This window comes from Nannobrachium achirus (assembly GCF_963921795.1).
Source record: "Nannobrachium achirus genome assembly, chromosome: 19".
NCBI classification, from domain to species: domain Eukaryota; kingdom Metazoa; phylum Chordata; class Actinopteri; order Myctophiformes; family Myctophidae; genus Nannobrachium; species Nannobrachium achirus.
Window position 1 is genome coordinate 24,686,086 of NC_137826.1, and position 27,713 is coordinate 24,713,798.

General features: G+C 41.4%; 1 protein-coding gene across 2 annotated transcripts in view; it reads left to right on the top strand.

Moving 5' to 3' along the window:
- Nucleotides 1-27,713, top strand: part of arhgap32b (Rho GTPase activating protein 32b) — a 108,662-nt gene that overhangs the window by 24,014 nt on the left and 56,935 nt on the right. For both annotated transcript variants that reach the window (XM_080749156.1, XM_080749157.1), the window contains exons 3-5: nucleotides 11,219-11,324; nucleotides 15,260-15,354; nucleotides 15,690-15,774. In XM_080749156.1, the coding sequence (XP_080605282.1) occupies nucleotides 11,219-11,324; nucleotides 15,260-15,354; nucleotides 15,690-15,774 (286 nt within the window). The remainder of the gene's footprint in view (nucleotides 1-11,218; nucleotides 11,325-15,259; nucleotides 15,355-15,689; nucleotides 15,775-27,713) is intronic.

The window sequence follows — 27,713 nt, forward strand, 5'->3', positions numbered from 1 at the left end:
CACTTCTCTTGTTCAGAATCTTATGTAAATCAGAATGAATATGTAACTTGACATATACTGTGTACTATTCATTCATATACAATTAGCAGACATATTGGTGGCAACCAACAGGAGATTTAATCAAATAGGTGATTATAATTACAGTAATGACACGTTTGGCCAATGAGTTGTGGCATTGCAACATGGCCATCATTTAGCCTTGATAGGGCATGCTAATTCACATGCATCATTTTAGTGTAAGCAAAGTGACGGGCGAGGGTTCTCTGGGCCGTGGCGCTACTGTATCAGTGTGTGGCGTCTCCCTCCGAGCTCTTGCTGTTCCTGATATCCAGCACCAGCAGAGCTTGTTTAGGTGGACTGGTGGATTATCACAGCGGACTGATTAGAGGGTTCAAGCAAGTAATACATTTGTATTTTTAATACATTTGTATTTTTAAAGGGCCGGTTACTGTTAAGCAGCACAAGAATTGTCTAAAATGATACTCAATACACACAATGTCATCATTAACTTTACAGTATTTGATACCTGTTTGTTCTATTGTGTTTTATGGGAGAATTTCATGGGAGAATTCAAAATCATCTTGTGTCCTGGCTCTGTCTGCCATCTATTTTTTGTCTCCGCCAGGCCAAAAGGCAGAGCACACTTTTCTAGATTGTTCTCTGCTTTATTACAACAGGACTTTGAAGGAGTGACAGGAAAGTGAGGGTGACTGCATGGAGCCATTTCCCACCCAATTGAATGTCGATAGAGCTAGCTTGTAGATTGATTATTTTCAAATAGATAGAAAATAAAATAGGGCATAAGTGTTGCAAACTGTTCCTCATTTTGCAGGGTCCTGGGGGTCGAACCAGTGCTCTTCGACTGACATTAACATTAAGGATTGTGTAGAACACTGGTTCTCAACCTGTGGGTCAGGACCCCCAGGGAGGCCCCCAAATTATTTTGGGGGGTCCCCAGATGATTAACGTATTGTGCAACATTGTTTTTTCACACAATAGTAAACTAACCAATATAAAGTTTAAGTGTAAAGTGATAATTTAAGGACGTTTTAATACCTCTAAAATGACAAATTAAACATAGGCCAAATTGTCATATATTAGAGGTAGAAATTGTGAAAATAGCCGATCTACATGCTCACAACGCCTCACATTGCGAGGCATTGTGAGCATGTAGATCTGTTTTTTTAGTAGTTCACCCAAAAAATTACATATATTCTTTAAGTTACACACCCAATGAAGACTTGAATTCATTGAGATTTATTTGGCATTCCTAAGACAATAATTTGATGACCGCCGGAGAATCAAAAGGTCTGCGGGCAGTAGTATTTGTCTCGGATACATTAAAGGAAAATAATCCACCCTAAATCTGAATTTACATATTATTCCTTTGATCTTGGACAATCTAGGCTATGTCTGTGCCACTATTTCTGTGCAGTCTGTGCCAAAGTTAGAAAAATACATTGTCATCTAGCAGCCATTGATTTCTTTCTTTTTTTGTGCTTAGCAATGTTATCCCTGCTATAAGGGTACTGATGTCTTCCAAAGATTAGAGTTTAATTTAATTTAATGTATCGGTAATTTAGTTTGGTTTGGGGCGGAGGAGGGGTCGACGGCACACTTTGTTTACCCTATAACATCTGTACATACTGTATGTGACATATAGTAATCTGTAAAACGACATTTTTAAAGAGAACACCACTTATTATGGCCAGAGACAGGGCAGTTAATAAACATGAATGATTTTCCATCAGAAGATCATTGTCTGCTCCAATGTGATTGATGACTTTGGAAATGCATAGGAGATTCATGCTATCTATTTGTCAGTGTCACTGTTAAATATTGCATTTATTATTCTGACTGCTCTCAGTTCCATGCTAGCTTATGTCCTGTTTTTGGCTTGGGAAGCTGTGATTAATGTTTACTGATACAGCCTTAACCCATTAAGACCTGAGGCCGATTGTACGAATGATTTCTAAATTTATAGTTTTCTGAAAAGCTATATCAGTGGTTTTATGTTGTTTAATGTAGCCTATTGGATAGTGGATACAATATGGTTTGTGGAAATACAATCATTGCTGTGTATTTAATATTTTCTCTTAGCTGTCATTCTGCAGACTTTCTCTGTATCTAGCTAGCTGTCAGACCTGTCCAGACAGGGGCGTCACAAGGTGGGGAAAAGTGGGACTGAGTTACTAGGGTGGAGGGGCCTTCATTATTTTATACTTTAGCTATTGAAAAATAGCTGATATACAAGCTCACAGCGCATCACAGAGTGTAGGTCTACTATTTTTGAAAAGTTGTGAAAATGTGTGCAAATCTTTGAATATATGTATTTTTAAGCAAACATTAAGTCAGATTTTGCTTCTGGGGGGGTTCCTGGAACTAAATATTTTGAGATGGGGGTCCGTGGCCAAATACATATCATTTTGGGGGTCCGTCACATGAAAAAGAATTTGAAATAAGACCAATTCACGATTTTTCAAAAATAGCAGATCTACAAGCTCGCAGCGCGGCATTCGGTGCCGCGCTGTGAGCTTGTTTATCTGCTATTTTTCAATAGTTGAAGTACCCAGGGCCCAGAATTTGGTGCGACACCCCTGTGTTACGAACCCAAAATGGTCAAGAGGTTTAAGGTTGTAACAAACATTTTAAAGATTGAAAACCAGGATGTTGAGCAGTAAGGTGCAAATAATGGAGACCAAACAGGTTTGGTGCAAACAAAGTGCTTTTACTCTTCTCTTAAGGTTATTTAAGGTTATTTACAAGTATTTATAAGTATTCAAAAATGTATGCACAAACATACCAAAGAAGAAACAGCAAGCCACTACCAGGGGACACGGGTGTTGCCAAAATAACAAACGAAGCAGCTAAGTGAAACAAAGACAAGCTAACTAACTAACTAACAACCAAGTAACTAGATTAGTAAAACAAAAGCCTGCCTACCTAACTACTCTAACCAAAAGCAAGTTCAAAACATAAGTGGCAACAACCCCTTACCTAGTGTGCTTAACAAAGTTCAACCTACGTGGTGCCTGTGTATAGAGGCCTGTCTTTCCCTGTCCCAAGGCAGCAGCATATAGCACAGAATTTACATAAGTAGGTGAAAGAAGACAAAATGGCTAAAAGTTTGCTCTGGGAAATAATTACAAAAACACTACATGACAGGGCTACAACAAGACTACAGGGCAGGTGAAATGTTTGGGAGAGACTGAGTTGAAGTGGAGCCCAGCCTTTTATAGGCAGCAGGTGGTGATGAGGGTGGGGCCAGGTAATGGTTTGATTGACAGCTGATCAGACCTGAGAGTATGAGAGATGGAAGGAGACAGGAGGGAAGGAAGACACAAAAACCCAGACAAATCTACAGTACGTGGAACGTAACACCCTGTGACCAGACATGCTAAGTGACTATGGGCCCTATTTGGCAACGCATGGCGCAAGGCTTAATTTATTTTCTGCATATGTCCAGTCCGTCCACACAATTTTACAAGTTATGCGACGCATTATTTGAGCGCAAACACAAGTGCACAGCGCTACTGGGTGGTGTTAAGGCTCTGAGTTAGTCTTGGGTGTGCTTTGGGCCTCACGTTAATTAAACCAAGGCTAGGCGCTGGTATTTAGATAGAGCTATTTGTTTAAGTGCCGGAGCACATGACGCACGCTGATGTGTTGTTGGTTTTACTTTGTTGGAATATTCATGGTTGAAACTAGGTTACAGCGTGTGAATTTAATTATGTTACCGTGCCTGCATGAGGTCTTATATTTGTTGTTTAAGCATGTTAACCATGTGTTCACTTCTTGTGTGCGCCTGCAGGTGCGTCATGGCACTGGCACAGCGATCAGTTATACATACACAGCTTATATGTTTAGTAGGTTGAATTCCCATACATTACTGGTAAAATAATAGTCTCCCTAACAAACCCTAACAGTGCATTCAATTCAAATAGACTATAGGGTGGGTTTGGCTACACAGCTATTGGTATTTTGATTGAAGGAGAAGCAAACAATTTTCTGCTGTGGAAAGGTTTGTGTGGGACCATCTAGCAGTAAACACATTAACACAGCCATGATATCTTCTTGAAATGTCAACTTAATCACTCACTCATTCTCAGCTATGTTTTTCTTTATTTAAACCACAAATTAAACCACAAGACGTGCCTCCCCAAATAATTCCTATAAACCCTTGTGTAATTGTACCAGAAAATAAATAAATAATGTTATTTATTGTGCATTGAAGGGGCTGCAGTGACATCCATCAGGAATACAGAAGGCTCTCTAGTCTTTAACAAATAGAACAAGTGTCCACGTAGCAACTTCCTTCGGGCAGATAGCTTTTTCTCTGCACTGACTGAATATTTTATCAGTCACAATGAACAACATCACATGTACAGTAGTCACATTTAAGATGCAGCGCGCGGCACAGGTACAGTTAGAACATCCTGCCCAACAGGAACATCAGGAATAAGGCCTTTTACAGTCTTGTCGGAAGTCCTTGGCACTCAAATTTCAAACATCAGCTCTTGCTCTTGTCTCATCCATTGCTTAAAGTGTTGGAAAAATTCAGTCTAGCCTAATTCCACAATGTAAAACCTACAGTACACTCATACTATTTCAAGGACAGTTGGCTGGCCTGCTATGGTTTGGCTAGAGAGAGCTGGGAAGAGGCTAAAGATTGAAAGACAGTTGTTGATTTCTCTTACAGTTTAGGTCAATCAGCTTTTACTGTCAAATTATGACAAAGCAGAGGACAGGTGTGGAAAAAGTGTTCCAGCTGTTCTCATTTTAATTTCAAATATTTGTATGTTAAGCACAGCATGATAATATACATTTTCAAATTAGACATTAAATAGTGCTTGTTGTAAACAAAATGCCCTCTCTTTGCGTTAGACTGGACTAGACAGGAAACCAGACAAATCTGCCAGTGTGAGCCCTCGCAGTGGTATTAGTCTGGCCATGCCAGGCTAACACTCGGTGGGAAGGAGAAACCAAGTCAGTGATATATTGCTTGGCTAGAAACGAGAGCCAGCAAGAAGCAAATGAGAGAGAAGCCGAGGGAAGCCCATCACGGTCAGAACTCAGAAGCCCCCCCCCCCCCCTCTCCCCTAATCCCTATCTCCTGAGGTGGTGGTCTACAGAGGAGGCTGGATGACCTGGCTGCAGCCATGAATTAGTTTTAACTCTGTGTTCTCTGGCCAGTGCAACCTTTGGCTGTGCTGCAGATGGAGTGGCTGAAGCAGGTGCTGTGGTTCCTTGCTCCTTGCGTGCCTCCTCACCAAGGAATGTTGTGAATGTGGAGAGTATATGCCACTGCTCTGAGCTGAGGAGGTACACTCTGTGAATGAAATGTGGTGTTGAATCTGGGCCTGCTGTTTCTTCCTTTCCTGAAAGTGTATGGCTGTTTTGGTAACACTGGAGTCCTCACTGGTAGGCTACATGGTGCATATGTGGATACCATAGCTCATTACAGAAGTGGTAGTGTTGGATCTAGATTGAATTGGCGAAGTTGGGCTGAGGACCAGAATTATTTTATCTCTTAACCCATTTAGAACGGGTACACATTTTGTGTATTATTATATTGAAAAATAGCAGATATACAAGCTCACAGCGCGGCTGCGAGCTTGTAGATCTGCTATTTTTGAAAAATCGAAAAAATAGCTATTTTTCACTGGTTACATCAACTTTGTTCTTGTGAAGAACTTCGGTGCTCATAGTGGAATTATTTATATATATTTTTTAAACATCTCTATTTAACCAACTGAACACCATATCACAAGTGCACACATAGTAACTTAACATTGATAGCTAAAGATTAGAATGCTCTGTCGGTATTAGACGACAGCATCTAATTTGAGAGCATTAAACTGGCCAACAACTATCAGAACATTTGTCTTGTGCGAGTTCATAGGTGCCATCTCCCATCACAGCAGAGACTTACAGCTAGTCCCCTTTCATTAGGTCCATCCTTTGATTCCGTTGGTGACAGCTCACAGTTGTATCACTGCTGTGTTTCAAACTTTGTGATCCCATGAGTTTCACTGCCAATAAATATTAATAATACATCCGTCCAACTAGAGGCTTGTCTTGTTTGTTTGTCATCCATCCTTTGTTTATCAGTTAATGTTGCCTTTGCTCCCTATCTGATCGTGTCTGTTAAAAGGAATATTATGCCATTTCTCTATCTCCATTTATTTGTTGTATGAAGTGCATGTGCAAACAATTAAAGGGGGTATCACGTGATATGCTTTAAGGGCAGAGAATACACTGTACATACAGCATACTTTGAACAGGCTGAATTGGAATAGGACAGGGCTAGGTTGGCCATAGCTGAGTGGGTAGAGAGGCCATTTGGGAATTGAAATGTTGCTGGTTTGACCCTTGGCTCATTGAGGTCATAGTGTCCCTAAGCAAGACACTTAACCCATAACATCTTCCTACCGTACGCTCATCAGAGCCATCTTAGCAGGGTGAAGCTATAAGATGAATTTCCCCTCCCCTCTGGGGCCAGAAAATACTTCCTTTCCCTCCCCCTATACAGTACTTGAAGGTCTGACTTTCGTTCTGCCAGGGCAGCAGGGACAGCTGCCCTCCACTTCAGAAGTGCACTTGAGCTCATACTGTACTGTATGAAGTGAAGGAAATCAAGCTCTTTAGCTTGTACGAGTGATGTCACTAGACTGTTAGTGCTTAAACAATGTGTAATGTTTAAAGGAGTAGTTCACCCCCAAAATGCCTTTTTTTCTAGTGATTACTCACCCCATGGAGACTTGAGTTCAATAATATTTTTTTGTATTTGTCGCATTCCTAAGACAAGAATGTGATTATAGTAAATTTACCCCCATTGATTCCGGATGGGGACCCAAATGCATGACCCTGGATGGGGACCCAAATGCATGGCACTGGATGGGAAAACCAACAGGGTAAATTTACTATAATGACATTTTTGTCTTAGGAATGCGACAAATACAAAAAACATATTATTGAACTCAAGTCTCCATTGCGTGAGTAATCAATAGGAAAAAAAGTCATTTTGGCGGTGAACTACTCCTTTAATGGTACATTGTCAGAGATTGTGACCTCTCAATGTGGCGTCCCCCAAGGAAGTTGTTTTGGCCCATTGCTTTATTAAATTTTTGTTAATGATTTACCACATTAAAAATGCAGTGCATGTATGGAAATCTATGCAGGTGACACTACAATGTATACCTCAAGTGAAAATTATGTTTGTGTTAATAAGTTGTTGCAAGAGGAGTTAAACTTGGTTTCTAACTGGGTTAGTGAGGCCAAGTTGTTGGCGTGATTATTGATGAAACACTTTCTTGGTTGATGCAATTAACAGATGTATGTTCAGTTAGCTTGGAAACCAAAAAGTAATATACTAGGTAATAATTTATAGAATATGTGAAGATTGGTAGAATTCCATTGTATTATGTTTTAATTGGATTGTGAATTGTGTATTTGGAGTGACCCCAGGAAGAGTAGTCTTCACTGTGGTGAGTAATGGGGATCCAGATCCGTAATAAACAATAAAAGCCAGTGTTGGAATTGCAAGGCAAACTCACAGTGATATATTCCATTATTCTCGCAATTACATCAAATACAGTGAGATATAGTTTAAAACTAGACCAGGTCAACCTGGTTGTGCCAGACCCCCTGTCTGTCATCATCATTTATGACATCATGCCTTTTGTAGGCATGTCATCATCATGTCATCATCATATATACCCTTTATATAGAAAACCCGGACCGACATTTGCTTATGTAGGCCTACCCATTTCATGGGTCTGGCAAACAATGAAGCGCTCCTTTAATGACCATCTGGGTGTAAACCCTTGGATGTGTTTGCACGATTTGTAGTTTTAAGCATTCCGGTGACCTTTTATTGGTCTCATTGACTTTAATGATGTCCACTGGGAATCCTGCTGGTGCGTCTCCAAAGGGAGGGTTGTCTTTTCCTGCCTGTGTGCATTGTCCATTGTTCAGCTCAATTGAAAGTTACAGATTTTTATTTTGATTTGAAGTGTGAATTCAAGTTTTGACTCGGCATGCAGTAGCAATATAGAGAGCAAGTCAAGGCGACACTGAAATGCCAGCTCAGGAAAGTTGGTAATCTATTGATAATCTATACAAAAAAAAATATATATATTGTTTAGCTAATCTCTTAGCTACAGTGACATTGTTCTTAACTTCTTATAAAGTAGTTTTGTCCTTTTTGGTGAAGATTATAACGAATTTTACAGTATGTCCAGTTTAGAGACAGGCAAGCGTACTGCAAAATGGCCACTGCTTTGCTTTGCCTTCTGCCTCTCACGGAGGCAGGCAAAAACCTGATGCCTATATTTCGAATCCCCGGCTTTGATTGGCTGGTGTTGCAAACATAACTGACACAAAGAATTAACAATCAGACTATGCGTAATACATAGAAAGTTGAATGACAGACATCTGAGCAAATGATGGAAAAAAGGTAGACCATGAATTTGTATGAGTGAAGAGGCATTTCCAGATTGAAAGGTATAACAATGTATAGTTGTAACAGGGCTAAAATAGGTGGATGTGGCAGAGATATGCCATGAGTTATAAGCTCTACTGAGCGCAACTTTCTACTTTCGATTCAGTTCCATCGGGCATCAGATGGCGACAGACAAGTTCCTACTGAGATTGCTCATTATCCAAACCCTCACTCTGTGACCTTTGTATCAGACTCCTCAGGTATGAGTCCAATTATCTTAATATAAAGAGGTTGGCTGTCCACTGTCATTTACTGTAGCAGGCAGGTTGTTAATGGACTGCTCCTTCCCTCCCAAGCCAGACAGCCTTTTCCATCATTTTGCACTTTATAAGGCATCCATAGAACCATGGCTTCAGTGACAAGATTATAGTTTTACACAATCTAAATCGCATAAGCCTAGAAACATCCATGTGTGGGTGTGCACAAGTGTAATAGCATTGGTGTATATAATGGGAGTACATCACTCTCTCGCTATGCCGTTGTGCAAACATTTCACTTCCATCTCTCTTCTTTCTTTTTGCCATTTCGTTAAACAGTTTCCTCCCACTGCATAACCCGAGTGTTTGTAACACTATCTACCTCATTAGCTTGCATTGCACATAGAGACTGAGCTCATATCAAGTATAGTATCTACTGTAGTATTGAAATGTCACTCTCCACATCTTGCACACTCTCCAGCAGTTCCTTTTTAGCACTATAATGTTCCCACGAGGCTGACCTACACTTGTGCCACAGGTGTCAGTCACAATGTTTTTCTGCAGTATGCCTAAGGGGAATGCACAGTGTTCAAGTACCGGTAGTTCACTGTCTGTGGCAGGGCTCTCAGCATAATTATACACATACAGTAGATAAGAGGTGCCACACAGCCATGCTGTATACTCTTAACAATGAATACAATAAACAGCACAAGACAGCAAGGCCATACAGCGAATAAGAATTGATTTCACATTTCAGTTGCATACTGTACACTGTTTTATTTTTGTTTTTGTTTTTAACAGTTTAATGTTTTTATTTTGTACTTATTTAGTTATTTGGGAGTATCATGGGAGAGGAGGAAAAGGACAAATTGTGTTAACTCCTCAAATGTAGAAGAAAAAAATCGAACCTCTGTTCGAAGTGGAGCTGTGTGTGTGTGTGTGTGTGTGTGTGTGTGTGTGTGTGTGTGTGTGTGTGTGTGTGTGTGTGTGTGTGTGTGTGTGTGTGTGTGTGTGTGTGTGTGTGTGTGTGTGTGTGTGTGTGTGTGTGTGTGTGTGTGTGTGTGTGTGTGTGTGTGTGTGTGTGTGTGTGTGTGTGTGTGTGTGTGTGTGTGTGTGTGTGTGTGTGTGCAACAGCGCCCCTCCCTTAACATGTGTGGTCAGAAAAGGTTACTGCAGGCTACAGACACGGAGACACGGAGACAGACAGACAGACAGACCCACACACACGGCCACGTATAGGGAGCTTGTGTTCCACACAGCTCCAAAAATCACTCCCAATGTGAAGTGAGCGGTGGTCGTGCTTGCATAACATCGTTTTGCTATGGCAAAACGCTGAGGAAAAAGGCTACAGACATACGACATATGACATCACTAGACAAACATGATGCTACGTACACACATTTTACTATGGCAAAACGCTGAGGAAAAAGGCTACAGACACTCGCACAGCCACTTATAGGAGCGGTTTGCACCACTCAAAAAAGAGATTGCTTTCAATGTAGTGACTTTGTCATTGCAAGTAAAGCACAGTTACGCAACACTCTGTTATCAGTCAAGTCCCAGCCTTATTGCACTTGACACAGGTCTCTGTCCTGTTCTTTGAACATTATTTTCCACTTGACACCTTGTCGTCTTCCCAGCAGTGATGGGTTTCCCATGGAGACAGGGTGCTAGGGTTTCCCCCAGTGTGTCTTAAGCCCGCCAAGCCTATGTTGACTGCCTGGAGGGGGAAAATAGATAAATTAAACTGTAAACCTTTTTGTTTTAATTGTTAACGGAAATTAACATAGAAGGCGTTTGGTGAAACCCTTGAGTCTGGACCCCTGTGGTTCCTTCCTCCAGAAGTTCCTAAGCAAGACTCTTTATAATCTCCCTTTATGAAGCGTGAGTCATATTCTGATTGCGTGAGCGTATGAATAATGTGCATGAATTAATGTAAGAAAATTGCCCTCATTTTCTCAATTGATCAAAGCAGCGGACAATGAATAGCGGCTGACTGAAGAGAGCTATTAGGCAGGGGAGAAGAGAGGCGTTCACACCTGGGGTACCATACACTCCACAGCCCAGTCTAAATGAAAAACCATGTGTATTTTTATTTTTTTATTCAGAAAACTCAAGTTAGGAACAGAAAAATTGGAACAATCTACCCACTTCTGTCAGGCTGCAAGAGACTCTAGCTACCTTCCCTGCGAGGCTGAACATCTTCTGCATATTTTCAGGCGACATGTCATTCTGTCTACCTATAGTACTTTCCGAGTTACGTTTCTTTAGTACTTCATCCCTTGCGTTTCGTTTCCTAATTGTATTGTTTTTATTGTAATTTTATTGTCAGCCCACTTTATTAGGGTCCCCACATGAAATAAGGGAACCCTGTAGTAGTATGTCCGTCCACAAATTCAAATTGTACTATTATTATTTTTGTGGCCAAAAAAGGCTTAAAATGTATTTTTGATTATACATGTTGACTAAACTGTAGTCCTAACTTTGTCTGCATCATTGTTTTTTTGTTTTGCTGAAGGAGCCTGAGGCCCGGGCGTCACCCTGAGGACGAGGACCTTTTACCTGAGCTGGCTCACATCCATCCTCGAGATAGACCTGACTGGGAGGAAACCATCAGCGCCATGGTGAAACATTCATACTGGCACATCAACACCTGAAATATCCCTACACAGGATTAGTGAGATATTCACACTTCTGCTTGCTCTGTGACGTGCATACACACACACACACACACACACACACACACACACACACACACACACACACACACACACACACACACACACACACACACACACACACACACACAGGCGACACGTCAAACCCAGTGATGTCGTCTCTCGGCCTGTTTCCGCCCTGTCGCATTCTTATATATGTCTTCTCTAACCGAAGGGATTGATTAGCTGTCACTCCCCTGTGTTCCATATAGAAACTCGCCTATTCCTCTGACTCTCCTGCTCCCCAAGCGTCACTGCACTTCCATGATTTATGAGCAGCCTTGGTGCTCCAAGTGCACCGCTACTAAAGGCTCTCTGATTAGAGAGCAGTCCAACTGTCCACCTTTCGCCATTCCATTTCATTTATTTATTTTAGAAGGGACTCCATTCACCAGCCAGGATCATTCATTATTTTCTTTCCTCTGCTCTCTGCAAACCACTTATGTTGGCTCATCTCGCTGCTCGGCATCAGCAGCAAGGTGGAAATGAGGCCGTCTCCATGGTAACACGTTGAGCCACCCATGGTCTGTGCGTGGTTGGTTCCCCATCACAAGTGTTAGGTTCGATTGGGCAACAGAGAAGAAAAGAGTCGACATTCTCATTGGGGCTAATGAATATTGATCAGAGAGGAGGGGCATGTAAAACATTAATACAGCATTTCTGCTATTCTTTGTTCAATATTTGATAGATGAGGGATTCCCTGGCGGAATGGGATACATTATACATTATGTCTCCTGTGGTTTGAGCTGGCGATGATTGGAAAGGCTTAAAGGGTGTTAAAATAAGCTGTCATAGTGCAGCAGCCCTATTGCACACCATGGGTGTAGAGTGCACTTCTACAGCCCTATTGGTACAGTGACATGTTTCAAAATCTCTTGAAGTGAAAATGAAATATATAAAAGTCATTTTGAGTAATGTACACGGCAAGGCCATTGATCATTGTCTGCAAAGATGCAGCATCGTTTCCAGCACATTCTGACTGTATTCAGCTTTCACATGCCATGAATATCACACAATTTCTCAAATCAAAACTTGCATATTGGAATGTGCCTGTGGCGGGCTAGCTGAGGCTCAGCTCTATTTCACAGCGAGATTTAAAGCTATGGTATGTTGTTGGGCTGATTTGTATTGGTGCCCAGAGGCAAACTGTTATAACAACTGCTATAGTGCAGCAGTGCAGTACGTAATAGCTTGTGTGTTGCTGTTTTTTTGTTTGTGTAAAAATCCTGGGCTTAATCTGAATACCATCTTCCTTATCAGTGGGAGTCTAGACCACAAGCTGAACACTGACAGGATTTCACAATCTTGTACTTTTCTCCCACTTTACCTCATTTGCTCTGGATCGTCTCTGATGCTATGTTTCCTATTCATCTTTATTATTTATTATCTATTGGTCTCTTATTCTTTTGGTAAGTTTACAGCTGCCAGAGTGGGACAAGCTCTTAACTCATTTACTGCCAACATTGTTTTTCGACATACAGTATGTCGTTCCCTGCCACACTTTTTTTTTTATCATAATATTCCATGTTGCTCGGATTTGCTCGCGGAAGGGTTCAAAAGATGCGCACGGGTGTCCTGGAGTAGGAAAATAATCTTGTGGTGATGAAGGACACCCAAGAAGGACACCCAAGAATGCAGCACTACATTCACAATACTTTACATTAGGATTAGAAGGACTGGTGTCCGGGTCGTTCTGTAATATCTCGGAACAAATAGGATCTCTCCATTAGTTCCGATTTCCCGGTTAGTTTTGAGCTGGCCTGATCCAATGCGTCACTGAGTCGACCTTGGTTGAGCTTTCCCAGCTTGTTTGACAGTCTATAGGCATGTTTTCACTACAGTTCCGGAATTTTTCCTGCAAAATAATTAGCATAATCATTTTCAACTTGCCGGGAGTTTTGTTTTTTGGGTGTTTTCACATGAGCAAAAATGCTGGCATCGCCATAAAATACATCGTTTTCACTACTAAACCGTCACGGAATGAAACTCCGTGTTGCCAGACTTTGCGAGAGAAATAAGCAACCAGGTGTACGAAAATAAGCCCCAAAAAGTGATATTATCTAGGCCACAAAAGCAATTTAAAACTATAAGCATCGCCACATCAGCTACTTGACAATTACCGATCTAAAAGATCACAACAAATAAAAAGCAGCCAGAAACGATCAATACATACAAGCAACTTTACGGAAATCAAGACCATAGTCGCTTATAATTAGCAAACATGGCAACCAGTGCTTACCACACCGTCTGCGTCTGGACGCTTGGTCGCTTGCTAAAGCAGCAGCGAGTCACGTCTGTTCGTCTCTCCTTTTCTCTCTCACCAATGGATTTAACAAGTTACAAGAAATATTCTTCATGAAACAACACATGTGAACCTTATGTGTGTCACATAAGGTTCAGAAAGGATCGCTTATGCAACGTGTTGCACATGTGGGATTGTGGGCTTGTTTTTTTTTCTTCACGTGTCACCGATGGATGCTGGTCATCCACTCGCTCGCTGCTCAGTAAAACACTTTACGACGAGAAACTATTAACTAATGATGCCGCTCTTTGAGTTGGTAGCTTCCAACTTTCATCACAGCATAGGCCAATTTAAATGAGCGCATTGTGTCTCACTCAGACAAAAAATAGGCTATAGCAGCGTAAAAAAAGTTGGTAAAGATTCCAGCTTTTATCACATTACGAGCGCATCGCGCTCCTGTCTCCAGAGCGGACTTGTATCAAAACCCACACAGCTTAATTACAAATAGGCTATAGAATAATTTTGAACCATGCATTGATCTAGCATTAAGCTTGCATTTCTCGACGTCTGTCTTCTGTGTTTGGCTGGCTTACATAACATTCGAATGCAATATGGATTCTGAAGCTTTCAATCCCAATTACAATGCTTTAACTGTTAATATTGGCTCCTTGCGTGCACCTGCTTGTCCGAAAAAAGTAAAAATCACGGTATGCCGTTTTCACTGTGGGGATATTTCTATTCTGCCGGGACTTTAGGCAAAAATTACTAGGTATTTTCCCGTCACGTTTGGGACACCAAAACTCACGGAAGACAAAATAAGTGGCCGTTTTCACATGGCGTGAATTTCAAAATTGCCGTCATTTTGGAAAAAACTTCCAGAAGTTTGACTCAGTGAAAACGGGGCTTATGATCTGTGTAGCCATGGGCATGTAGAACAGCTGGCTGTAAATAAAGTTGGTTCTGTTTCCTCAATGATCAATAGCAGCAATTTGCCCAAGCTACAATACTGGAACAGGTAAGAGAGAAAGGGAGGTGCCAGTTGTCTGGAAACACGGTAGAATAGCATTATGTCATTGCTGTAAAACAAAACCAATGTATGTAAATAATAATTATTATTAATAAAATAAAACAAAACACACTCAAGAATATCCAGAATAGTTTTATACTCTAATGTCAACTGCCTTGCAGTCCAGAGTTTCAACATTGAAATAAAATGTCAGTGACAGAGTTAATGGCATCTATGCAAAGGAAATATTCGCACATCCACTTGGTTCAGATGCAGGTGCGTTGGATCGTGACAACTGGAGCAATCATGAAAAAGTGTTTTATGGACAAAAAGTTCATGCACACTGCTCTCGCTCAGCAGCGTCATCTTTTATTCAAAGTGACAGACGTTTCAGTCCCTCTGAACCTTCATCAGGAGTGTTTTGAGTTAATGGCATGTCATAACACAGGATAACACATTACCAAAACAACATTTTAGCATAGAAAGCAACATCAGGACTGAGTATTATAAATTAGGCGTTACTAATGTAGAATGTTGGAATGTTCACAAAGAGGTCAAAGGTCAAGCTTTAATGTCTGTGTCCATGTGTCTCAGGCACGGAGTGCAGAGATCCCAGAGTTGAGAGCGGAGCCGCTCATGCGCTCCTGTAGCAGCAGCACGGCCAGCATGAAGGTCAAGAACGTCAAGAAGTGAGTGGACCGCAGGCTCTTAACACACACTTTCACATACACATCACGCACGCACGCACGCACACACACACACACACACACACTCACACCTGCCTCTGTCCATCAGCCACATCTCTCTCATGTCTCTCCTGTTGTATACATGTCTATTTATTGCTCCTTACTTGCTCTTTTATTGCCTTCGTTTCCTCACAGAATTCTTTCCATTCTGAGTCTATTTCTGCTCAGACTCCTTCCCATCTACCTTCCCCGTCGTCTTGTATATACACACTCTGTCCATCATGATGTGTGTGGGTGCAGCGCTCACACTGATGTGCTTCTGTGTGTTTGCATTTCAGACTCTGCTTCACCAAGGGCCACTTCCCAAAGTTGGCAGAGTGCGCTCACTTTCACTACGAGAATGTGGACTTCGGCACAATTCAGGTAAAGACCTTTTTCTTTTGGGGAATACTACAGCAGTGGTTCTCAAAGTGGGGGCAAATCTTCATCAAAAAACACTTTAGCCCTGTGTATACATTGGCTATTTGAAAGAACCCAAGACTTCTATTTTCCAAAAAATCGTTTCAGATGGGGTCCATGACCAAATAAATACATATTAATTTGGAGGTCCTTGAAATTAAAAGGTTTGAGAACCACTGTACGACAGCATTTAACTTTAAGGATGTGGTGCTGAGTTTTGGGTGAGATTATTATGTTGCAGCAGCCCATGGAGTTGATGTGGCAGTGAGAATATTCTGTGCAGATAATAATAGAGGAAGAGGATACTGTTCCTTGAACACCTTGGCAGTTTTCTTCCAGCAGTGTTCTCATAGAAATGATGCTACACATGTTGAAACTGGTGTTTTTGGGGAAATATCCGCTTTGTTATTGTTAATACTAGCTGAGATTACAGTGTTTTTCGTTTTGCCTGTTTGGAGGTTTAGTTGTTTACAGTAATGACCCTGTCAACTGAAGTCAAATACAACCTCTGCTAGCTGGTCTTCTGAACAGGTGGAGTGAACAAAAACTGTGATAATGAGGAAGTACTGTAGAATTATTTTCCCACAATTGTTTGAATTCACTTGTAGCTTGTAACTTGGTATCCATACACAAATCTAAACCACCACAGAGGTTCTGCTTCACCCTCTGGTAGTTATATATAACTAATATAAATGTAACTAACACGCCAACATCAGAAGGCTGCATTCGAACGTGAAGTGATAACAGGAGCTGCAATTTTAGGTAGATAATAAAAAGTAGTGGTATTGCCACTTAGTTTTCTTCTGAACATATTCAGAGTCAGACATTAGAATACAGTGATGCTCTTAGAGCATACACCACCTCGGTACAATAGTTGTTGTGTCTCTCATCTTGAATTCAGGACACAATGGGTAATTCATGCCTCTGATAAGATGAAGGGAACCAAGAAACAGGGTATTACATTATCTAACATTGGTCTTACTGGCTCCCTGCGCACAGCAACGTTCTCATCAGTGTTCATTTAACTCTGTAGAGTTCAATTAACAATAAGGATGTACAGTGTGTTGACCACCACAATGTTGAAGGTAATACACAAACACGAACAATAACCCTTCTAGGCCTGTCAGCTGTTATGCAGACCTTTTTGAAACAGCATCCTTCCACAAATCACATCAAGGAATGCACATTCATAACCTGAACCCTAGCGTCCGTATGATCGATTGGAGAATATACATAGTCGATCGACAAGCTCAGCGGAGTGTTTTGAGCTTGTAGATCAGCTATTTTCATTTTTTTTAGAGGGAACAAATTAGATGGCCAAGTATTGTACCCCTGGGGCCTGGGGGTTTCAGGTCAACTTAAGTATTTAGAGTTTTAAGTGGTTAAACGGTACCAAAAGACCTTTACCTTCCTCAGTGACCATTGGTCCAGGCAGTGTTTTGGTATTACTAATGAAGTGCCTATGAATGCTCTGGTGGAAACAGAGAAGCCTGGCACCCTGGAACCGTGGCAGTTTGCCAAGAGGGGAAAGTGATCTCTGAAGGATGCATCGCCTGTTGTTCTTTGCTATCACTGGACACTTGGAGAAGCAAACACTCCTTCATCCAAGATGAAGGATCTTTTGTTTGATTGTCTCTTAGGTTTTGGTGTGACTGTTTCTATGTCTTCCAGACTCTGAATCTTGAAAGCTAAGCTTTTGTTGTATTTGGCATTACCACTAAGCCTTGAACAAGAATCCACTCCAGTCCCAGATGATACATGTAATACTGTGCAATGTCCAGTAGAGGTCAGCATTCAACTAAACTTTTTTTATTACAAATAGGGAAGTCCAGTGGTCGGATCTTTGCCAAAATCTCTCCCTGATCTTTGGTCAGCAAATTGAAATCTAGGAATACTCAGCATGTGTCTGTCTGTCATCATTCACTGAATAATGTACATATAGCAAATGAATATCTCTTGCTAAAGTGAATATTTCCCTCTCAGTAGAGTGGTACTTAATTATGCTCCCAGCTGTGCATGCTCACTGGCACTGAGCAAACATGGCTTCAGCCACTGTGGTTTTTAGCAGTACTTTAGTAGGAAGTGGCACTCCCTCTCGTTTTGCACTTGTAATGTCCACCGTTCTCTGGTTTCAGGCTGCAATGTTATGTTTGGACGAACACGATTTCTCCAGCCTTGTCTGCTGAGTGAATGCCAACACTGGCTAAAAACTGCCTTTTATGTGTTTACTGTTTATAGTAAGGTTTGCCAAACTTGTTAAAGGAAGCATGTTAAGCCTGAAACTTTTGCTCATACACATTTAGGATGGGTCCGTGTGCTACCAAATGCAACTCAAGGAATTCAAGTGCAGATATTTCATTTCTTGACTATAATGTTCTTTTCTACAATTATTGTTCTGGATTGGATTTCACAATACCCTCTGGAAAGACATAGCCCTCCTTAGTAACATGCTTGAGTAAGATTTGTCCTGAGCTAGCTGACGTCACTTGAACAATACAACAATTTGAAGTTCTATTTTAACATAATAAATTCAGTTGTACCCTATAACTGAATCAAGAATCTAGGGGGGGTTTATTTGTGACTCACTCATACGCGTACAAGCAGTGCAATGTTGGTGGGACTGTGTGTTTTCTCTCTCCTTCCTTTCGCAACGTCAGAGTATGAGACATCGTGTGTTGCACAGTCTGTAAAATGGCGTGGAAAAGTATCAAGCAATGTCATTTTATTAGTTCTAACAGTGAAACTGAACATGGATGACATGAAGCAAAAAACAAACAAAGGATGAATAACCGAACCAATGGATTGATTGACGTTCATTACAGATGCAGTATGGACTGGTGTTTAGGATCTGTGGTACTGTCAACCAGTCAATTCATTTGATTAAAAGGGATATTGTATTTGTTTTTATTCCCCAAACCAGTCAATTAGGCTATACACTAGCTTTAAGTGTTGACTTTGTTTTGCTTTTTTGAATTGACATTTTTCTGTGTGTGGTTGAACTTCAAGTACTCCTCAAGTGGTGACAGCATTTTCCACCCATTAGTCTTGTCAGCTCTTTAAATTAAACATATCCAGTTGCCCCCTTTATGACCACAACACACACACACACGTGCAAACTGCAAACACACACACAAGTACCATATCGTCGTTGTCGGGTGAAAACCTTGTATGTCCAAAACCGTTCGTTTTGCGTTTATCATTTTAAAAATGATTTAAACAAGTGAAAACAGCTGATCTACAAGCACACCACGTCTCGCACCGCGAGGCGTTGTGTGCTTGTAGATCTGCTGTTTTCACTACCTTTGTGCGATGGCCTTCTATGATGAAGCAGGGCTTTGCTTTGCGAAAAAACGTACAAATTTGAAACTTTCTGCCCGAAAGTGACGATATGTTTGACTGCATGGTGTCCATGTGAGACAGCAGACATTCTGAGGCTGGTGTGTGTGTTAGTGTTAGGTATGTGTGTTACTGTGTATGCAGTGTATGCAGTACAATACTATTAATTGCAAATAGATTCATGTATTACTTTCATTTCAGTCAGAAATGTGTTTGTTGGCATTCCCATGTGCTTTTATGTAAGTAGAGTGAATTTAGCTGTGTCTCTATTTATTGCGACCGTAAGGTCGCAGTTTAGTATGAAAACCTCCACCGGCCGTCCGTCGGTCACACGTGCGGTCGACCGCACGTCACACGTGCGGTCGACGTGTGATGAGGTCACGATGAGTCATCTATGCCCAAATATAGATTTCTAGGTCAGATGGCCCATAGAGTTTGTGATGTCAAACCTAGCAACCCAATATAAACAAACCTGATGTCAGACCTGAAGTATCCTTTTATACCCATATATGGAGATACAGAGATCTCCATATATGGGCATATTAGAAAGCCCATATATGGGCATATACGGATGACATCAGGGATATCCATATATGGGCATAAAAGGGACAAGGGCTTACAGTTAAGAGATCTCCATATATGGGCATATCAGAAAGCCCATATATGTTCATATACTGATGACATCAGGAATATCCATATATGGGCATAAAAGGGACAAGGACTTACAGTTAAGAGATCTCCATATATGGGCATAAAGGGACAAGGACTGTTACAGTAGATATAGAGATGTCCATATATGGGCATAAATGAACAAGGACTGACAAACACTGAGATCTCCATATAACCTATGGGAATATAAGGGACGAGGACTGTCAGCTTGTAGACCTATTTTCTAAATATTGTTGTACATTAAAAACTTGAAATGGGTCGTTCTGCATAGTACTTGGGATTTGTTGATGTAAATGTTCACATAGAGTGTAATAATTGGTAAAACAAACTTTTGGCCTATTTGTGGAGATAAGCGACCAACGGTCGCTTATCTCCCGATTAGGGAGTCTTACTGGTGTGTATGTGTAGATTTATGCTTACGTATGCCTACTCCCGTAATGGCTGTGCCCATGGTGTTAACAGCAGAACTCAGATCAGTAGCCTTTAGCGTGTGTGTGTGTGTGTGTGTGTGTGTGTGTGTGTGTGTGCGTGTGCGTGTGTGCATGCGCGCGTGTGTCAGATGGGGAGAGGGGCGGAGGGGGGCTGGCTTTGTATGTATGTGTGCGTTCATGCATGTGATAAAGATTGATGCAACTCTCAACCATTCATCCAGGCCAGCAAACACTGTCTACGGAGTCCCTTTGTAGGTAGAAGGAGGTTACATTATCACCTCAGTGTAAACACATCGATGAGAGGAGACACACAATAAAATCCTCAGTGTTAATAATGCATCTATTTGTAACTCAAAGAGTTAGGGATTCAACTAATTTTACGTGACCACCTTTTTTTGCATCTGTCCATCCATCCATCCATTAGGGCATTCACCAAATATTCGAATATCAAAGTCACTATTGGACGTTCTTCACCGAAGTCGAATATTCGCTTTTTTATTGTTTTCTCTTTAAAAAATATATATAGTTTATAAAGCTTGGCTAGATAGGAAGTCATAAGAATGAGTCGTCAATGCCCCTGGTGGATGAATTTGTTAATGCTCTATACCAGGGGTTCTCAAACCTTTTTAGGCCGTGACCCCCAAAATAAACATATTTGAACTGGGGACTCCCACCCTGACAAGCACTTGACTCGGTTCCGCAGATACATATTGTGAAAATAGCAGATCTTCATGCTCACAACGCCTCGCGTTGCGAGGCGTTGTGAGCATGTAGATCGGCTATTTTCACAATGTTCGCCTCTTGCTTACTTAATATTTGACAGTTTGGCCAGTCCTGTAGAATATTCGACTATTCGAATACTTTGAGGTCGAATAATTAGAATACTAAAAATCACTATTCGTGAATGCCCTACCATCCATCCATCCATCCATCCATCCATCCATCCACCCATCCATCCACCCATCCACCCATTCTTCCCTCCCTCCCTGCTGCCACTCCTCCATGCTGAGCATCACAACACAATGCTCACAAAGGAGGAGAGCGTTGCACATAAATGAACTCCCTCCCCCATCAGGACCCAATACATCATCAATCATGGCATTGCTGCCGAGGACACCCTATTGGAGTTACACTCAGCCAGCCTGTCCTTTTCAGAAGCACGTTGTTGACATTGTAGGTTATATATTAACCAGTAAGACTCCCTAATCGGGAGATAAGCGACCGTTGGTCGCTTATCTCCTGTCACACTGCTGACATCAGTATGACATCACACCGTACACAAATTACCCTTATATAAGACCGGCATTATCTACCGACAGATTAGTAACAAGATGTCAAAATCATTGAAGGTTTACCCTACTAACCAACTGTTTACCATAGCAACCATGTTTTTTACCTTAGCAACCAACTGTTTACCCTAGCAACCAACTTTTTACCACAGCAACCATGTTTTTTTTACCCTAGCAACCAACTGTTTACCCTAGCAACCAATTGTTTACCATAGCAACCATGTTTTCTTACCCTAGCAACCAACTGTTTACCCTAGCAACCAACTGTTTACCATAGCAACCATGTTTTTTACAGGGCCTGGGATTGATGACATCAGAAATCTCCATATATGGGCATGAAAGGGATTTTGTTTCTGGAAATATGTCTGTGGGGTGCCACATTTGGAATAAAACACTTACATCACACATCTGGATATCCATACAGCCCATCTAGTTTGCCTGTGTCCATTTATGCCCATATATCTGATGACATTGGGACAATGATCTCCATATATGGGCATAAAACTTATGTTAATTAGTAAAGCCTGGGGATCTCCATATATGGGCATGAGGGGTACCCTAAAAGGGCATCATCTGGGAATAGCAAATATAGTTATCCTAGAAAGTGAAAATCTTACATCAAAGGCCATAACTACCTACCTACCACCATACTGCATTCCTCATTAAACTACCTACCAGTAAGATGCCTAAGGGAGAAAAGCAAAGGGCGAGGTTGCACCATTTCTTGGTCTTCTGGCCAGTGATGTATATCGGACCATTTAACCATATATGGAGACATCTGGTACCCAAAGATATTCACAGATATGGGCTTAATATTGATGACATAAGGGATCTCCATATATGGGCGTAAAAGGGATTTGGTTCCCCTGGCATCACAGGGATCTCCATATATGGGCATAAAATGGATTTGGTTACCCTGGCAACACGGGGATCTCCATATCTCCATATATGGGCATAAAAGGGATTTGGTTCCCCTGGCATCACAGGGATCTCCATATATGGGCATAAAAGGGATTTGGTTCCCCTGACATTACAGTGATGTCAGTGGCTGGTTCTACAGAGGGGATCTCCATTTATGGGCATAAAAGGGAATGTATGTATGATGATGTCAGATATCATAGACGTCATAGGACTTTCACATAACGAATAACTGAGTAAGCATGTAAACCCGTAAAATCTATATTTGGGCATGGCTGATTTATGACCTCATCATGATGACACGAGCAAACACAGCTGAATTGTATAAATGATCAGTGCAGAAACCAACAGAAGTATTTGACCAAGACTCTTCGATTTAAACATCAACAAAGGTGTGACGTTTGTTGATGGTCACAAAACGTGACGGACGGACGGACGGACGGACGGACGGACGGACGGCCGGTGGAGGTTTTCATAGTAAACTGCTCCCTAACGGTCGCAATAAGTAAAGTTGTGTTTTGAAGCTACACCTTGGCTTAGTTAAAAGCCTCCGAACCCAGTAAATTCATACAGTATAGTGTTCAGTAAGCAGTTCCCTTGCTAAACCTTTAGATCTGTAAGATTCTCTAAGCTGAGAATTGTGAAGATCCTAATGTTATCACCGATTGAAGCAGAGTCCAGATAATATATAAGGCAAGGGCAAGTATTGATGGTTCAAGTGGTTAAATATCTGAAAACATTGTGCTGTCAAACAATGGAACTATGGAATCTATGAAGAGGTTGCGGGGGTCCCTACTTCGTCTCTCTCTCTCAACTAAGGGGTCCTCGGCCTGAAAACGTTGAAGGAATAAGGAATACCTTTTATACAAGAGATGATGTCACACACTCCAGAACTTGCAGGAGATCTCTCCACTGCTCATCAGCAGAGGATGACCTAACCGCTTGATACACCCCGCCCTCGTTAAAGGGAGACAAAGGACCCCTGCCTCACTCTCACACACACACACACACACACACACACACACACACACACACACACACACACACACACACACACACCCCTCCTCCTGTTCCTAACAGCATATGGCTGTCTTCATTGTTGGACAAATATGTCAAAGTGTAAAAGGGTTCTCCTTCTGGTTGAAGATGAGTTTGACCTTTATGTCACATTTCACAATGTGTAGAAGAGCAACATACAACCCCTTTTTATGACTTCATCTATATGATTCATATATGTAAGGGAACCAGATGAAACCAGATGATTTTTGTTTTTTATAAACACAATATGTCACGTTTTTTTAGATTATTTTCCCTTTTCAACATTTGTTTTCACATAGTTTTGTTTAGACCCCAATAGTTTTACATAAGAGTATGCCTTGTTAATTGACTGTATAGGATGAAAGACATGGATTATATAATACCCTGGAACCGGCCGAGATTGTGAAACAGTAGTGCAATATGTGATGTGATGTCATCATGACAACAACTTTAGATCTGTTTTTTGTTGTTTATAATCGTCTATTTGCAAACTGACAGCCAGACATTCCATTTGTTGAAATGGTGTCCTGTATGAACTTTCCCTCAGGTACTGATACTTTTATCTGTATGGAATTTGAAGTGTGATAACAAGACGTTCAACCTTTTCCAACACAGTAATGCTTGTTATAAATTTGACTCTGAAGAGACTGCAAATGGAACAAAATAGACCTGTTCCATTTATACGCTCTTCCAGCTGTGTAAAGTAACTAAATATGTTTTTTATATCTTTTTCTTATTCCCACATAACAACTCAAAGGTATATCAATGACATAGTTCAATGTTGAAAATGGGTGGTATTTTGAGGTATTTGAACTTGAGTATTTCCAATTTCCAGTACTTTTACTTCTACTCCACTCAGATCCAAAATATTGTACTTTTACTCCACTATTTATTTGAAAACTTTACTAGTTACTTTGCAGATATAAATTATAACATACATAAAGCCCTATTTTATTAGCCTTGCAAGCCAACCTGAGCTACGTCATCACCAATGTGCTTCCTTTCTCGGTCTGGTGTCCCTCCCATCGAGTCTCTTTATGAGAACTTATGTTCTAATTTCCAATCAAAAGGCTGCATTTGGAGCGACCCGCCTCACACCGCTCCTGATTGGTCGAGCGGCTGCAGCAGCTCTCACATTTTGAAAACAAACATGGCGGCCCCCATACCCGACGCGAGTTCACAAATCACAAATAAAAGCTGTATTAAGCGAACTTTTATCCGAAATCAACAGCATCTCAGAACTTTAAAAAGAACAACAGTTTGTACTTTTGGAATTTCTGTCTGGAAAAGACGTATTTGCTGTTCTGCCGACGATGTTTTGATGCGCTGATGACTACTGACTGGACCTGTCAGTCAAAGTGAGTAATTACGTCATTGCGTAAAGCGTTGTCTATGGAGAACTCCCAGACTCTCCCCTGGGAGAGTCTGGCTGTTGCGAGGCTACTATTTTATACCTATTTGAAAATAGCCGAAGCTCACGCGTTGTGAGCTTGTAGATTAGCTACATTTTGATGACAATACTTTCATACTTCATACTCAAGTACATTTTGAATTCCGGACTTTTACTTGTAACAGAGTATTTCTATATGTGAGTACTTTTTCCACCACTGCACTCTTCTGGTTAAATTAAGACCAAGGAATTTACTGTACACATGGGGGGAGGGAGGGAGGGAGGGAGGGGGGGGGCTTCTGTGCATAATGTCCAGGAAGTGGGAACCCCAAAGTGCTGAGCTGGCTGTTAGGGGAACGAGTTCACTCCAGGAGTATTGAAGCCATCTTTGGAATGCCTTACCCCTCCCTGGCCTCAAGAAATGAATTATGGACAGAGAGAAACAAATTGGAGTTTTGTGTAGTGACCGCACAAGATGGTTTTTGACATTCTGTACATTCATACCATGACATGTAAATGGATTGGTGTGGTCACTAGTGAATAGGACATAGATTGTTTACTGTTAGTCGATTTATAATGCTTTCCATACATTATCTACAAACACAATTGTGTGTGTGTGTGTGTGTGTGTGTGTGTGTGTGTGTGTGTGTGTGTGTGTCGGAGAGAAAGAGAGAAGGGGAACGCACACCGGCTGTGGATGGTGCACGTCAAAACAGCCACCTCCATTATTTTCAATGAACATACCCACACAGCCGCTGTTCTGTTTCTAGGTGCTGCCGTGCGGCGAAAATGTTTTTCCCCAAATGGATGCGCCGCACGGCAGTGCCCCGCATCCAGTTAGTGCTTAAGCGCGGCACTTCACACGCGTCAATACTGCGACGCTACGCTGCGCAGTCGCCCGCAGCCGGTGTGTGCTCCCCTAGAGAGAGAGAGTTTGAAAACATGACCAACTAGAAGCAGTGATCTTCCGAGCACAGGTCTCCACCAGGTGTGGCATTTCTTCCTCGGCGTAGTGGGAATGTGCTTATCGATTGATCGTATTGTATGGTCTGCACTTCTACTTTGGCAATCTTGTGTCCAATAAAGCCCTTTAAAATTGAATTGAGAGAGAGAGAGAGAGAGAGAGAGACAGACAGACAGACAGAGAGAGACAGAGAGAGAGAGAGAGAGAGACAGACAGAGAGAGACAGAGACAGAGGGGTGGGCAGTGCATGTGCTGTATACTAGAGCAAGCAAAATGTCTATTAGTCATTAGGGGATTGGTGTTTTGTCAAACCTCTGAGTTGTAGTCTTATCCACACACAGCAGTCTCTCACAGTGTTTACATCCCAGGTCAAGCTTCAATCCCTCAGTAGACCCGTCCACATGGCTTTGCTAAGGATTGCAGGTGTAGCACCTTTCTTCTTCCTCCTTCCACTCTGAAATACTGCAGTAAAACCCCACGGGCATTTCTGTGCTTGAAACCCCCAGTTCTGCAGTCTGACTAAAATACCACTGTGCAAGAATAATAGTGGTGAAGAAGACCCACTCCAGCAAATCAGTACTCTTGCCATCTCCTATAGCAGTGGTTCTCAACCTATGGGTCGGGACCCCCTGGGGGGTCGCCAAATAATTTTGGGGGGTCCCCGGATGATTAACTTAATGTGCAACATAGTTTTCTCACTCAACAGTAAACAAACCAGCATAGAGTTTAAGTGTATGGAGGGTATCTGCACATTTCTAAAGCGGCAATTTAAAGACTTTTTAATACTTCTAAAATGGCAAATTAAAAATTAGCCAAATTGTCAAATATTAGAGGCAGAAATTGTGAAAATAGCCGATCTATCAACTCTTAGTGCTCGTCAGGGTGGGGGGTCCCTAGTTAAAATATGATTATTTTGGGTGTCGCGGCCTGAAAAGGTTGAGAACCACTGTCCTATAGTCCACCTTCCTGACTCTTTGGCCAACATAAATGAATACCAATACGTTTGTGCTTTTGTTTTAGTTCTTGTAAACCACTGCATGATTGTGATATACCCGAGTGATCATCCCAATGCAGTACGTTTACGTACTCATGTTAAATTCTGATCGCGCAACTGATGAACGGTGCATGGTTCTGAAGAACCATACTACATACATGCAATACTAATACAGTATTTTATTGAGAATGTGTATGCAACCTTACAGTAGCTTCTGCCGGGCCCCGCAGGTTCTAAACATTTAACTTTGTATAAACATTTCATCAATCCCTCAAGACCAGCCCCTGGAATTTAGATAAAGGTCTTTGCTTACAAAAAATACCTTGGATTTTACTTTTCCTGTGGAAATCGGCAAAAGAAAAATGAACAGGAATATGTATTGCTTTACCTTAATTAATTGAGTCCAAGAAGGATAGAACATAAAGATTTGTCTTGTCTTACTGTCTTGAACTTCCATTATGATTGCTGCCAGGACAACCTTTGACCTTCTCACATGTGGCTTTGGCCGTGTCGGTAAATCAGTTCAAACTGTCACCGGCATAGTGACAGAGTTGAGAGCTGAATGAACTGGGTCACCATTGGATTATCATCTGATATTTATAGCTAGACTCGTAGTAGAAAATGATTTGATATTTTGATCCTCTGCAGCTCCAGTAATTGAAGGATATGTCTCAAAGCTCAGAGTGTCTTGTTTAATGCTATTTCAGGATAGTAGGACGGGACAGTATTGGCTTAGCGGTGGCTTTTAACAACTCAACACATTTCTTTATTTCCTGTGTAGCTGTTCTGTAACAGCGAGGGGCAGTATCAGAATTTCATTCCACGTCATTACTCCATTTTGGCAGAAGTGCAGGTTGCAACAGTAACAAGGATA